This window comes from Notamacropus eugenii, chromosome 7, assembly GCF_028372415.1.
Source record: "Notamacropus eugenii isolate mMacEug1 chromosome 7, mMacEug1.pri_v2, whole genome shotgun sequence".
In the NCBI taxonomy this organism is placed as follows: domain Eukaryota; kingdom Metazoa; phylum Chordata; class Mammalia; order Diprotodontia; family Macropodidae; genus Notamacropus; species Notamacropus eugenii.
The window spans coordinates 59,375,440-59,391,819 of NC_092878.1; the positions used below are offsets into that span (position 1 = coordinate 59,375,440).

At 40.8% G+C, this 16,380-nt stretch overlaps 1 protein-coding gene across 1 annotated transcript in view; it reads left to right on the top strand.

The window, feature by feature from the left end:
- The window catches only part of IFT43 (intraflagellar transport 43), a 135,126-nt gene extending 134,304 nt beyond the window's left edge, over positions 1-822 (top strand). Inside the window, exon 9 of the mRNA XM_072623308.1 lies at positions 489-822. Coding sequence (XP_072479409.1) covers positions 489-608 — 120 coding nt within the window. The 3' untranslated portion in view covers positions 609-822. The remainder of the gene's footprint in view (positions 1-488) is intronic.
- The last annotated feature ends 15,558 nt before the right edge of the window (positions 823-16,380 follow it).

Here is a 16,380-nt window from a genome sequence, read left to right on the forward strand (position 1 = left end):
TAGCCTTCAAGAGCCCTTATTTTATTTTGTTAAAATACCCCATACCAGGAAGCGTAGTGATATTGTATATTTTCTCCTTAGTCTTAAATGAAGGCAAGCTTATTCAGGACGTAGGACATAAATAGTAGGGAGTATGTGCTGCCAGTGATGGTTGAGGGACTTTGACAGAGCTTTTCAAAGGTGGGGGGGTGGGGGGTGGGATCTCTTCAGAACTAACTCATCATTATCCATCTCTAAATTTTATGTATGTTAATAAGTCTGAACTGTACGAAGCCACTTACCTGACATGAGGGACTAAAATGTCATGGCTTGTCAAAGTGCCCCCCTCCCCCCACTCCAAGCTCTGGCAGTGGCTAAATGCATGCAGCACCAGCCATTATGCCAGCTTGGTCTCATGCAGGCTAGGCACTGGTTCATGGGCACAAGAAGCTGGTTGTGATGGAAGGTGGACAGGTTCTTACCTTACTAGGTGGTGTCCCTCTTGGCAGGATGACGTCAGCTGGGACTGGGATCATCTCTACACTGAAGTGTCTTCGGAGCTTCTCACCGAGTGGGATCTTGGACAGTCAGAAAAAGAAGACCCTGCTGGGCAGCCTAAACACACCTGAACCCTCAGTTGGACTGCAGCCTATTTCACCCCTGTACATAATAATCACAGTTTTGTATTGGACAAAATGCTCTAAGCCTGAAACTAAAGAAAGTAGAATGCTGGCAGGAGCCCGGATTTTTATATCGAATATTTTGTAATACGAATATTTATGCGTTCTCTGCAGGAAACGTTGGATCATTTCAAATGCAATAAATTGCTTCACTGTCCAGTGACTATCTTCTCATTTTTCTCTAACATTTTCTTGGCAAGAATGCCCAGGCATTTGATGAGCCACCTCATGGTTGAGGCACAGGGGTCTTCTGTCTGATAAGAATTAGACATAAAGGGGAGAAAGTCTGGATTTTAAGTAGATGGAATCAAATTGGAGATTTAATTCAACAGACATGTATGAACCATCTACTCTGTGCAGAGCCCTGTATTTTAAAGAATTCTCCAGTGCTCTACATCTGATCAAGGGTTTATGAGGCCTTTGTGTGACCACAAGTAAAATTTTACTGGGCTTAGGGACAAGGTGGGAACTGCCCCAGATATAGCCCTGAAGAGAGAGCATTCTAGTTCTTGGTTGTTATGTTGGCAGAGACTCTGTTACCGCTAGGTCTCAGTGCAAATAATAAATTCTTGGAAGTGGTCTCGTGTATTTAAATTTGTACTTTTCAAAGTTATGATTATATAAAATGTGGTTATTGAATACATCCCAGTGGAAATATGCAGTTCAAATTCAAATAATGTTACCACTTCCAGGGATTGAGAGGTAAAAACCAGATGAGATCTTGAGCATATGGCACACAATCCTACCATGTTTGGATTCTGTACTCTCCCTACCGGGGTTGGAAATGAGGAAGACCTGAGTTCAGATCCTGCCACAGATAAGAACTGTGTGACCTTAGCCAAGTAACTTTACCTCTCTTGGCCTCAGTTTCCTCATCTGTAAAGGGATTGGGGGAGGGGCAGGGACTACAATTAGTGGTCTCTAAGGTCCCTTCCCATTCTAAATGTATGAGCCTCTGATCCTTAGGAAAAGACAACTTCAGTAAAGGCCTGCATGGGCATATCCACTCAGTCAAGGAGAGTCACTGGTGACTGTGATTTTTCTCCTATAGCACACAATGTTTCCCCATAAAAACCAGAATAGATCCTCCTTAGCACCCTCATCCAGGGATCCTAAAAAGCTTTCCCTTGATTCAGATTTTGGCATCACCTAGAAAGATTTCTATATCCATTCAGGTATTAAATGCCTAGATGCTGTCTTATTCCTTTTCTTCTACTTCCTCATGCCTCAGCTTGAGAAATGGAGCCCCATCCCCTCACCTGCAAGAGCCCCTAAGTCACATTTCCCTCTTACATCCTTGCCAGCCACTCACCCACCTGGCTACCTCGGTACCATGAGCCTGCTCTCCTAAAGTGAGCCAAAATCTGGAGTTGAGGCCAAGATCTTTCTCTGAAGAGAAAGATATGTTAATTTTAATTTTTGGTTTTTTTAATCTGCTTCCCACCGAGGTGGTTCATTTGAGCTACTCTGTCTGCCTGCCTCTTGGAGATGCCGCTTAGAACAGTCCCACGCAACCCAGCAACCAACTAACAGAGCTCAGCTCCTCGGCCAGAGGGAAGGCTGAGCACTTCTCTCCTCCTGCCTGGAAAGCCTTTCATTAAAATTCATAAAAACAAAGAGGATCCGCACATCAAAAAACCACTGGGGGGTTATTTTTGTGTTACCACATTGCCCTTCCCCTGGTGAGCCATGCAGTTCTGGTTCAAGAAAAAGAAGATGCTTTTACGTTAATTATAAACTCAGGGATTTAGTGGCTTTGGGGTCCCCTTTTCCCTTCCTTTCTGGAATCACAGCCCTAGCCCAACATAGCTCCTCTTTTGAGCAAATCCCACAACTGCTAAGAGGTTTTCTATTCAATCTGTTTTTTCATGAACCCAAATCACTCTGAAACCAACATGGAACAGTCTATATCACTACTCTCTCAGGTGCTGGCTCAGTCGACCACCCCAAGTACCTGAGTACCAACCTTAGGAATTCTATATTCAGCCCGAGCAAGAGCTGAGTCTTTGATCTATTCCCTCATTTGCTCTTCTTTCCACCCTCAGCTTCAGTTAGAAGCTGATTGATGAGTTTGAGAAGGCCATCTAGACTGGGAAGGGCCAAATGAGCAAAGAGTTAGGAAAAGTCACTTGAGGAATTAGCATATCTGGCCTTTTACCTCCACAGAAAAGGCATCCATGCTGACCTAGTAGGGTTCAGAGTGGTTATAGATATTAACCCTCTTGGCCAACATTGTAGAAATAATAAACATTTATTAAGCACCTTCTGTGTACTAGGTGAGAGGCCTAGTGGTTAGAGCTTTGGACTTAAGAGTCAGGAAGACTGGGTTCAAATGCCACCTTCTGCCCAGGGTCACACAGCTTTTAAGTATGAAGAGATGGAAACTGAAACAAGATTTTTTTGATTCCAAAGTAACTCTCTCTGATTTTGTCACTTGATCCTTAGCACCTCTAGACAGCTCTCTCAAATTGTAGGCCAGTAGCTGCTCTACATTTGCTGAGGGATCATAGATTTATGGTTGAAAAGGACCTTAGAGGCAGAGGCCAACCCCCCCCCCCCAATTATAGGTCATGATGAAACCAAGGCACAAGGTTAAGTGACTTGCCCAGAGTGACTGAAGCTAGATTTGAACTTGGATCTTCCTGACTCCTAAGTCCAGCACTCTATCCTTTGTACCACTTAATTGCCTCACCAAGAATTCTAACGAAGTCACAGACCTTGTTGTTGTATTTGTCCTTTTTTCCCAAAGGGAACCATGAAATCAAGATGATGGTATGACTTGGATTTGAGTGAGGGAGGGCTGTGCCCGGTTACCAGCCTCACTTTCTCCTCCAGAGCCATCTGAGTCCAGTGACCTGATACTCATCAGGATGGCTGGAGATGGCCCAGCATGCCAGGAGACCCTGGCCCTTTTAGGCTAAGGTCTTATCACATTCTCACTTTGAGTGAGATATACCCATTCAGTGAATAGGCTTTTTTAAGTAGTTACTCTAGAGATTGCCCCTTTAATCAAAAAAAGAAAAAAAAAATCAAACTAGGAGGGGAAGACCCTCAGGGTTCCTGGGTAAAAGAGAAACAGTTATATTTAGTAATTACATTCACTGTGTTAGGAAGGTGGGGACTTGTTGTCCAGTCTATGAGCTCCAGAGTGAATTTATGAAGTCACAGACCTACATCAAAAGAAAATGTATACTAGGTATTGTGCTAGACTCTGGTTCCATAGATTAAAAAACAAAAAAACAATTCCTGTGTTCAGTCAACATGCAGATGGGGAGAGGGGGGGATAAAGTATGCACAAATATGCATGATAATTTTTTTAAAGGGATAATAAGTGGAAAGAGGAATCCAGAGTTTTATAAGAAAATTTTGAAAAAGGAGAGAAAGACCCTCTAGCTGGGGGGGGGGGGGGGGGATGGGTGAGAGGAGAGAAGAAGGAAGGGACAGAGGAAAAGATCAGGGAAGGATTAATGAAGGAAGTGGCATTGGAGTGGGGCTTTAAGGAAAGATCTGTTGAGATTTAAAGGAAATGTAATATAGACATTGAGTGTGGGCTGTGGGAATACAAAAAATCAGGCAAGACTAGGGAACAATAGTCAGTGAATAAACATTAAGCACCTACTATGTGCCAAGTAATGCTAGCAAGTCACATTGGCTTGAATATAAAATACATGATGGAAGACGTATGAAATAAGGTTGGAAAGGTAGATTTGAGCCAAATTGTAGAGGGTCTTGAGTGCCAGACTAAAGAGGTTATATTTGTGGTTGGAAGATGTTGACGGTTTTTGAACTGGGTAGTACAGTAGACATGTACATTAAGGTTATTTGGTCTACTGTGTGGAGGATGAATTATATAGGCTAGAGACTAAGAACAGAGACCAATCAGAAGGTTACTACAATGGTATGTGGATCAGTGGTTCTCACGTTTATTGGCCTCAGGACCCTTTTATACTTAAAATATTGAGGACCCCAAAGATCTTTTGTTTGTCTGGATTATATTTGGTGATATTTTCCATATTTTAATTTAAAATGTCTTAGTATTATTATAAAAATAGATTTGACTTCACCAGCTCCCTGAAGTCTTGGGATACTATCAGGGTACTTGGACCACATTCTGAGAACCACTGCACTGTAGGTGAAAAGTGAGAAGACAGTGAAGTATGTGGCCGCAGTGTGAGTAGGGTAGCGAGGAAGGTGCAGATATAAGACGTGCTTTGGGGGCAGAGAAGTAAGCACTGTATAAATGTTAGTTAATATTGTCATCATCGTAAGCATTAAGTACCTGTTATATGCCAGGAACCAAGAGAAATGCTTTTAAATATATTCTCTCATTTGATCTTCACAACAACTCTGAGAAGTAGGTGTGGTTATTATCTTCATTTACAGTGGAGGAAACTGAGGCAGACAGAAGTTAAATGACTTGCCCCAGTTCACACAAGCTGGTGTCTGAGACTAGGTTTGAATTCAGGACTTGTTGCCTCCAGGTCCAGTGCTCTATCCAGAACTGAAAAGATTCAGCAGCTGATTGAAAATCAGGGCTAAAAGAGAGGGAAGGGTCAAAGTCCAAGTTTTCAACCTTGGATGACTAGGAGAATGCTACGATTGCCCCAGCCTCTGTTTGGAAGTCCATGCCTGGGAGGTCAAGGTTACCAGAGTAAACAGGAGGGGATGTCCTTGGGTGAGGGCTGCACACATGTAGGTCCCCAAGTGATAGTGTAGCACGAACATAAGAACAATCTTCTCGATCAGTCAGCATCTACTAAGCACCTACTATGTGTAGAGGATTACTAGGGATACAAAAAGGGGCAAAACACAGTCTTTGCCCTCAAGGTATTTACGATCTAAGGAGCAGGAGTCAAGTGTTAACCACAGAGGAAACCAGGTTATGTGGGTGTCTAGCACTCTGGACATTCATCTGAGCTGCTTGGTATGGGAGAGCCATATCCATTCACATTGACACAATGAGAATTACCTACCTCACCAAATTACATAGGAATTTATCTTAATTTTTTTGGTCTCTACCAGTTATTTCATTAGTGTAGGGAAGTTCCAATGAGGAAACTCCTGACCAATACAGATCAGCCTCTAATCTGCAATTTAGTGACTTGGAGAGTTGTCTGAGGCTTAAGTGACTTACTTGCCCAGGGTCATACAGCCAGATATTTGTGAAGAAATGGAACCAGGTTTTCCTGACTCCAAGGTTCTATTCTAGAACATTGCCTCTCCACATATATCTTTTCTGACACCTAATTTCTGTGTGACCACAGCTTTTTTTTGAGCCTATTATAATGCCTATAGTACTACCTGACAGGATGGTGGTGAGGTTCCGAGGTAATGCATGTAAGGTCCTTTACAAACTTGAAAGCCATTATGTACAGAGTATCTCAAAAGTGTTAGTGGAGTTTTAAGCTAGTATTAATAGCTTCAAAGGGAGCTAACACTTTTGGGACCCGCTGTATATGATAACTATCATTGTCATCCTTGTCATCACTATCATCGTCATCATCATCGTCATCTAGACCAAGAAGACCTGGGTTCATATCTGGGCTCTACTCTTTCCTACTTGTGTGTTCTTAGGCAGGTCTCTTTCTTCTGGCCTCAGTTTCCTTCCCTGTAAAATGAGGTAATTGAACTACAGCAGGGATTCTTAAGGATTTTTCTGTGTCGTGGACCCCTTATGATGAAACCTGTGGACTCCTATTTATTATTGTTTACATTCATAATTGATGGAAAATTTATACTTCAGTTAGAGTCTAATGACAAGAAAGATTTTTTTCCCCATCCAAATTCACAGATCCACTGAAGTGTATCCAGGAACCCCCAGGTACCCACTGTTAAAAACTCTAGGATACTTAATCTTGAAGATCCTTTCCAGTTCTATACAAGCCTCCTAAGCTGTTTAGATTTTTCTTTTCTCTGCTTCTTTGGTCATTCAGGTTTTCAGGATCTCAGGCATTTGGAAGAGCACTTGAGAGACATCTTTTTGTGATCTTACGATCTTGGCTTATGGCCACAGAATCTACTTCAACATACCATTTTCTGAGGCACCCAATAGGTATATGCATCTGAACTCACTGTCCCATTTAACCTACAGACAGGACAGTGACATGAAACCTCAAAAATGAAATAATGGATGTGAATTCACATGCTATCAATTCAGCAAACATTCTAGGCATTGGGAATTCAGAGATGAAATGAGATACTGCTCTTAAGTAACCTTCCATTTATTTGGAGAGAGTGGGTAAGACGTATCCAAATACCTATGCCACAAGACAGGATGTGCTAAATGCGAAGGGGGGCCTTTTGGATAAAATAAGGAGGTACATTTGAGGAGAAAGAAATTATGTGAAACTCAGGTTGGGATGTCAGCAAACATTTCTTAGTGGAGGAGACATTTGAACTGGACCCTAGGGAAGGGAAGGGCTTTGTTAGGCTGACTTGAAAGGAGTCCATCCCACACTGGAGGTGGTGTAAGCAAAGACACAGAAATGGGAGCAGGGAGGATAAGAATGAGGGATTCTGAGTAGTCCAATTTGGCTTGTGTCAAGTATTTGGAGGGGAGTAGTATGAAATAAAGGCTAGAAATCTCTGCGTGACATTCCTACTCCTACTTAAATTTTTGGACAAGGTGTAGATTTTTTTTTTTAGAGTTTATTTATAACATTCATTTTTTTACAATTTTGAGTTCCAAATTCTCTCCCTCCCTCCAGCCCTTCTCCCACCCATTGAGAAGGCAAGTAATATATCAATTATACATGTGAAGTCATGCAAAACATTTCCATATTAGCTAATTTTTTTAAAGCAAGGAAAATAAAGTGAAAAAAGTATGCTTCAATCTCCATTGAGAGTTCATCAATTGCCTCTCTGGAGGTGGATAGCATTGATTAAATGGATGTTGATGGTATCTTCCTTTAATATTTGGGTATCTTTAGGCCCCACAGTCATTTAACCAGGACTAATACCATGTCCCTTCTAAGCAGACATCAGAAGTTGCTGCTGGTTAGAAATAAGTTTCTCATTGAGTCTTTGACACAGTGAAATAACTTCAGAGATGCTACTGCAATTCATCTTCCATAACTCTAGTGGGGAGAGAGAGTCTGGCTCCTCTGCTTCATTCTTCTATGTCCTTCCATCCCAGGGACCCCTAGATTTTCCAGAGGGAGGGAAGCATGACACAGTGGAAAGATGAATAGATTTGGAGTCAAACTACCTGGGTTTGAGTTCTAGGTCTTCCACTTACTACCTTTGCTGGTGTATGTTTCCTCATCTGTAAAATAAGGTGATTGAACTGAATGCTCTCTAATGCCCCTCCCAGCTCTACATTCTACAAAATTATGGTTATATATTAATTGTATGTAATATTATAATATAGTATTAGTTATGTAATATACTGTATATGATATAATAATATATTATTGACTATATCAGTAATAAATCTATTATATATAATGTGTAACATTGCACATATAATATGTGTATATATTATTATGTGTTGCATATGTGTATTATAATCATTTTGAGTATATTATGATATGATTATTAATATGATATATTCTTATATAAGAATATATCCTATATTCTTATATAAGAATATATCATATATACCTATGTGCTAGGCACTGTGCTAAACACTGGGGATATTAAAAAAGGGGCAAAATATAGTCCTTACATAATATGTAATAAGAATCTGTAATATATACATGTAACAATATGTACATATACAATGATATATGTATAATATATGCTATATTTATACATGTATGTAAATTGTGATTATATTATATACATATACACTATATAACATTCTAACATGTATTTTACAATAGATTTATTATAATATATAACATGTTATATGTATATATTTATGGTTATATACATTCTACAGAATTATCTAATGGAAAGATCACTGGTAGACCTGAGTTCTAGTGCGTCTGGCCCCTGTTCTGGGGCAGTTTCTTCATCTATAAAATGATGGTTTGTACTAAATGGCTCCTTAAGACACTGTCTAGGTCTAAATCTCTGATCTGTATAGATTCTCCTCTTCCTTTTGTTGATCAGTCAGGCCTTAGGGATCTTGGGTCTGCAGAACAACATGCCTTCCGTGGCAGCTTTCTCCTCCCTGCTGCATCTCCTACTCTTGGGTGTCTTGGGGCTACCAAAAGCTGAGCTGTTCATTGCTGCAGTGGAGGGAAAGGGGAACAAGGAGCCACCATTCTCTTGCTAGTCTCCAGCTCCGCCCTTCCTGCTGTCTGCTCCCAGCCAGGTTGGAATGTACCAAGTATGCAGTCTTAACAAAGAAGCATTGTCAGCTCTTTTGGGTGAAACTCCCTGGAAATACCTTGGATCACTTGAATTGGATCTGTTGGGTAGCATGGTAGCTGGGTGTAGGGTGGGATGGAAAGATGATCCAACTTTCAGCCACCTAAGGTTCCCCAAGTGTTAGATCTATTTCTGTTGACCCCCATCAGATTCCACTACCTCCTAACAATCCTGCATTTATTATTAAGAACAACCAGTGCTACAAGATATTTGGTGTTCCTTGACCATAGTCCTTTGACATCTCTTAGACTTTCTAGTTTGTAGTTAGGTGCTGTCTATTATCAGCAGTTGTACTGAAGATTATGGATTGGACTCCTGAGCATGGACCAAGACTTCATCCAGAAATGAAGCTAGGTAATAGTGTAGTGATAAGGGCCATTTGCCATCTCTAATGAGTACCTGAGTGCAGGGTTCAAGTTCTTTAATAACCTGCGGCATATTTAAAGGACCAAGGTACTCAATGAGCTTATTACAAAGAAATGCACAGAAGACAGAATTAGGTAGAAGAAAGGAAATGATTGTGGGAGAATTCACATTTAGTAGTAATCTAGCAACAGTTTCCTGAGTGGCCCATTCTCAGATCTCCACACTTGGTCCATGCCCTTTTAATATTTAATGAGAGCTTACCCAGAATGATCATTTTTGGACTTTTCCCTCTATGGACCTAATGTATTTGCTCAGCTGCCAAGTCACCCTAATGTTTAGCTTCCACAGAATTCTGCTTGCATACTGAAAACATATTTCTTCCTATATAGTTTCTTCCCTTCATATTGGAGATTTGAAGTCCTGGGATTGAGACTTTCTTCTTAGATGAGAAGGGACCTGTATGGTTTACCTCAAGGGTGGAGATATGAAAAAGTGATTTGAAAATAGTTCTATTAAGGAAAGACCAATAGAACTGAAAGTATTTTGGTCATAATAGAGAAGGACAAGGAGCAGTTTGAATTCATCAGGCATATGAGGAATGCTGTATTACTTCTAAGGAACGCTAAGTAGGGTTTAAAGCATAGTGGGAAGGATTTGTTAGGTTTGTTAGCTGCTAGCTAGGTTGTTGGGTGGGCAGTCAGGTGGTTAGAATGCCAGGTCTAGAGTCAGAAAGTTCTAAGTTCAAACTAGGCCTCAGACATTTCCTAGCTGTGTGACCCTGGGCAAGTCACTTAGCCCTGTCTGCCTGTTTCCTCATCTGTAAAATGAACTAGAGAAGGAAATGGCAAACCACTCTAATATCTTTGCCAAGAAAATACCAAATCGGGTCAAGAAGGGTTGAACATGACTAAAACTACTGAACCCAAGAAGGTAGTTATGTGATTTAGAGGATAGAGTGCGAGACCTGGAGTTGGGGAAGACCTGAATTCAAATCCTACCTCTCTCGTTAACTCCTTGACCTTAGGCAAGTCACTTAAACCTTGTTAAACTATTTATCCATCTGTAAAAGGAGGATAATAATACCATCTACCTCCCAGGGTTGTTGTGTGGATTCAATGAAATAATATGATTAGGCCTTTAAGTGCTATATAAATATTATTAGATATAAAAAAAAACCAGGAAGGTTTTGATCTATAGCTTCATGGAGTAATTTCAATGGAGACTGAAAAACAAATCTCACATTTGCATAGTGTTTTTTACATGCACTATCTTGTTTGCTCCTCAACAAACCTGTGAGAGAGATAGTGAAAGTATTAGCCCCGTTTTAAAGATGAGAAAACTAAGGCTGAGAGTTTAAGTGACTGGCTTCGAGTTAGAGAGTTCATTATCAGCAGAGCTAGTCCTGGAATGTACTGGAAGTGGGCTATACCATGCTGCTTTTGCCTTAAGAAGATAATTGCTCACATGCCCAGATGGCTTACCTGCATTCTTGCTGGAACCTGAGAGCTTAACTAGGTAATTTCTGAGGTCCCCTCCAGTGATTTGGTTTTATCCAGGGACTCTCCTGGAATGAAGTAAATTTAGAAAGAACTGCTAGCTAGGGGAAAAAGGAAATTCCAAAGATGCAGAATTAGGAGTAAGGAAGGAAACAATCTCTTTATCTCCCACATTCCCCACCATCTCCCCTTTTCTTAGAACCATAGATATAGAGAAAATAGGAAATCATGGGGGGGGTGGGAACAGGCGAGGAGAACCTGCCCCTCTTGTGGCTGTGACAAAGAGCATTAATTCACGGCATATGTTTGCAGCATCTGTCACAGTGACCTGGAGTGGAGGGATCAGTGACTGTGGGGGCAGAGCCAGCCTTGCGCATTAGCCCTGATTCCCCTGGCTGTGTGCAGAGCCTCATCTTTGGCTCCTTCTGAACGAGTGACTGGGCCAGCGGCCCAGGAACATCTGCTGCATCTGTAACTGAGCAGCTCTGCCTTAGGGGAAAGAGAAGAACTGGTCTGCAGTCTCCTCCTTAGACACATCAAGAAGAAATGTACACGTGTGTTCTTGTGATAGCCAAGAACTGGAAACAAAGTGGGTGCCTATCCATTGGGGAATGGCCGGAAAATTTGCCATTTCTGAATATAATTGCATTTGACTGTGCAGGGTGGAATGACAACTAAGAACTGAGAGACATATAGGAATATTTGTGTGAACTGATGCATATTGCAGCAAGCCGGACCAAAAGAATAATATGTTCAATACATAATAGCCGGTGTTTAGATAGCACTTTAAGATTTGCAAAAGCACTTCACCTATGTTATCTCATCTAATCCTCACAGCAACTCTGGGAGGTAGATTTTATTATTGCCTTCCTCTGTGGCCCTAGTGCTTAGCAAAGTACCTGGCACATAGGTGCTCAATAAATATTGATTGATTGATATTAATTGATGAGGAAACTGAGGATGAGAGAAGTTCAGTGACTTGCCCAGGATTACATACCTAATAAGCATCTAAGGTAGGATTTGAACTTGGGTCTTCCTGACTCTAAGTCCAACATACTATTCACCATGCGACCTAGCTAACTGCCTCTAAAGTGACTTGTTCAGTTGTTCAGTCTTGTCTGAATCTTTGTGACCCCATTTGAGGTTTTCCTGGCAGAGATACTGGAGTGATTTGCCATTTCCTTGTCCACCTCATTTGACAGATGAGGAAACTGAGGCAAACTGGGTTAAGTGATTTGCCCAGGGGCACACAGCTAGTAAGCATCTGAGGTAGGATTTGAACTCCCATGTTCCTGACTCTAGACCGGATGCTCTATCCACTGTGCCACCTCGCTGCCTCTGACGTGACTACAGCAATGTAAATGAAAAGATCACTAAAAGGAAGTTCATCTCTGAATAATGGAAAAAGTAGCAAGAGTCTTAGAAAAGAGATAATCCAGCATTCCTCCTCTGCCTCAGCCATGAGTCAGGCAACTGGATAGAACAGTGTATATTTTATCAGACAAGGTTTCTTCATTGGTTGAGTTTGCTTTGTCTAAAGATAGGGTCCAATCTGGGGATGGGGAGTAAATGATTGCAACGTGAAGACAAAAGACCAGTAAAACATAAATTTTTTTAAAGTGGAGGATGGGGGAAAGGAACTAACACCAAGATCTATTGGGAAATCCAATTCTTTGTTCCACTCTTAAAAATATTAACATCTTTGAATGAACTAACCCGTCCACATAGTGTGAATAATAGTTTGGTATTCTGGTATACCCAGAGACCCCCAGGATCATTCACTTTTTTCTGGAGTAACCACTGGCTTTTTTTCAAGTGCCATTCCCTGAACCCCCTTGGTAGTCACCGACAGGGCTTAGAATGGCCTCCGGGAGAATCACAACAACCGCTGAAGCTGGCATACATCAGACACATCAGAACCAGAGTTGGAAGGGATCTGAGAGACCAGGCATTTCATTTTATGGATCAGAAAGCTGAAGTTCATAATAAGAAGAAGAATTTGTCCACAATCGCTTAGTCACTTAGTAGTAGAGCTGAGACTAGAAATCTGATCTTCTGACTGCCAGTGTGTTGCTCCTTCATTTAAAAAATGATATTTTGTTTTCTTCTGTCATATATCTCTCCCCTCTGCTCTCTTTTTCCTTATCTCTCCTCTTTTCTCCATCTCTTCTTCCCCTCCCCTTTCCTGTTCCCTTCCCTCATCCCTTCCCCCTTCCCTTCCCTTCCTTACAGATAAAGAAAACAAATTGACACACCAACCACACCTGACAATGCATGTAGGATTCCACAGTCATAGTCTACTACCTCGATCCTAAAAGGAGGGAATTAAATTTCCTCATCATTCTTCTAGGATTACTTGTTATTATATTAATCCGAACTTTTATATCCTTTAGCATCTTAGGTTATTAATAATAAAGCATCAATAATTTAAAAATCAATAAAACAATAAAACATTATTGTGCTTATTGTATAGAGGGGATCAATATATATGTTTCATATACATATATATTATATGTAGTATTCTATTGTTTCTGCTTGCTTTACTCTGCCTCACTTCATATAGTTCTTCCCAGGTTTCTCTCAATACCTCGTAGTTGTCTTTTCTTATAACAGCAATATTCCATCTTAATCATATTTGTTCAGCGGCTTCCTGATCCATGGGCACTTAACTTTCATCTAGTGTTTTTCTGCTACAAAAGTGCTTGTATCAGTATTTTGGTGTGCATGGGATCTTTCTGTCTTTGCCCTCCTTGGGATACCTAAGAGTACCTGAGGGTAGCAGGTTCCCTGGATTTAAAGGAATTACATTTCTCTCATAATTCCAAATTGTTTTATAGAATGGTCAGCGAAATACACAGGTCCATTCTACATGATGCCAGTGTGCCTGTCATCCTGCAGTCCCTCCAGTCCTGACTACTCCCATCTTTGCTGGGTCTGAGCTAAAACTTCAGAGCTGTTGTAATTTGCATCTACTTATTGTGATTGGGGCATATTTTGCCTTCTTTTGAAAACTGTTCATGTCTTTTGGCCACTTATTGACTTGCTTGTGATTCTTGTTCTTACATATGTGTCATTTCCCTATATAACTTGAATATCAGATTTTATCTGAAATATTTGAGACAAAGTTATTTTCTTTCCAAATAAATTTCTCCTCTTATTTTATCTAGCAGCATTGATTTTTGTTTGTGCATCCAATGTTCTATTTTCCAAACTCATTGCATTTAAACTCAAAGAAAATGAGTCCAAATCCTAGCTTTGGTATGACCTTGGTCAAGTTATTTCTGGACTCAGGGCCTCAGTTTGCTCATCTGTAAAACAAAAAAGAGTAGAAATTCTCTTGGAGTAGAAGATCTCTATGCTATGATCCCATTTCTTAATTAAAATGAATACTCCCTTAGTTTAGGATGCCTAAGATGTGTTTGTCATTGAGTTAGCAAAGTATAAAGAGAGTCTTGGAATGTCACTGAGACCATTAGAGGAAACCTCTATCCACTTTTCCTAGACTGCCTCGCAGATGTCATCCTCATCGATGCTTCTCCTCATGTAAGAGGTGGGAACAAGAGGCAGTTAGTACAAGGCAGGGCCATTGTATTTCCTGTAATCTGACTATTGTTCTCTGTTTTAGCTTCCTAATCAAGGGAAGATGGATAGAATAATGTAGAATGACTGCATAGATCTGTCCCTGTCCTCTCAGCCTGATGGAGTAAGAAGAGACCACTCTTTCTTATGTTGGAACTCAAGAGATGTGGATGGATGAAAGGATGGGGAGAGAGCTGGCAGAGAGTAAAAGGATTAGAGCAAACAATTCATGAAGGGGTCCCTCTTCTGGGGTTTTAAGACATACAAACCTAGAAGGCTCAGGTACAAGGGGGAAGATTCAGTCTGAACTGGGACATTGGGAGATAGCGAAGTATGAGATTTGGCCAGAGGTAGATAGTTTCCTCTGTCACAGTAGTGCCAACTTGGAGCTTAGTCCAACATGAGTAAGCTCAATAAATAATGAACTTGGAGTCCTAAAATAGGTATTTGGCAAAAGGATTTGGTTTCCTGACAGCAAAAGGAGGAAATAACTGTTGGTTATATTTCTAGCTGGCTTAGGGAAGGTAAAACCCATAGCTGGTTTGGGGATTTATAGGGAGTGGGGAAACAAGTTTTGTAATTAGACATGAACCCTGGGAGAGGAAGATGTATCCCTTCAAAAGGCAGCATGTAGTCCAGCCAGAGCCTTGGGAGAATTCCAGAAATAGGAGGAGGAGCTGGACATCAGGAAGCAACTGTCCTGGACCTCAGCTAAAACAGTGGTCAGGTAAAGTCAACCTTCTCTTGACTTCTGTCACTGGAGTTTTGTCAAGAGGTTCTCCATTCAGCCTGCTAAATTGGGGGAGGCTGTTTATTCCCATTGTGTCTTTGACCCAGGGTTTGGGGGTGAACTTTGCTATCCTGAGAATTTGTTTTTCATCCTAAGGAGCTCTTGTATGTTTAAGAATAAGTCACCAAGTGGCACAAATATCTTCTAAATATTTTAACCCTGTTTTGTATGTAAGAGAGAGGAGATAGCACATAGTAAGGAATCCAAATGAGGAGGAAAAAAATCATATTTTAAAATCTTTGGTAACAGAGTAAAACATAATATAATATGACTGTTTTCCATTTATTTGGAGTTTTAGTCATGAGAGGTCACCATACTTGACTCCCATTGTCTTAACATTCTTGTCATGTCCGCTATGACATGTATGCAGGCAATATCATTGTTTTCTTGCTCCACATGGGGAAATTGAGGCACAGAGAAGTAAAATTCTTTGAAGTCCCACACCATTACCCTGACTCAGATGAAGGTTTTGGAACATGAGTGTGCTGAAAGCAGAGAGGGAAGGGACATGCACTGAATAGCACGTTTATATAGTAAGAGAGATCAGATGATGCAGTCCTTCAGAAGAAGTACAATTTATCAAATCTGATTTAAGAAAGGACATTGAAATTCCAGGAAATCCAAGACTGCAAAGGATACTACTACCAGGAGAGTGTGGTACATCATCTATTCCATTGCCTTATTGATAATAAAATAAGTATCACAGCCCATTTCCCTCTTATTACCTCATGTGAGCCAAAGAACATTTCTGACCTCCTTCTTTATCTAGAAGTAGAGGGGCTTTGACTAGATGTGCTCTAAGGTCCCTTCCAATTCTAACATTCTGTGATTACAAAATTACCTTTGATTTTAATTCCCAGGTTCCCTTGCCCTGAGCTATTTCTCTTTTCCAGTCCTTCCTTTTTTCCTTGGCTGTTAAAACCTACCCAATGTTCTACCACCTCCTTTCTCTCATTATGAACTTATTCCTGGGAATGGAATCAGTCATAGCAATGGAGCAGACTTCCTTTCTATTAGATCCCAGCAAGAAAATAGCAAAGGAGACCTAGACCCTTTCAGAGTGGAGGGTGAATAGAGGGAACAATTGTGTCCCTGTGTTTGGAGGAGGAGAAATGGGGGAATGGTTGGAGGGATATTTTGTGGTGAGACAGTAGGAAGAAATGGGTGGTAAGCT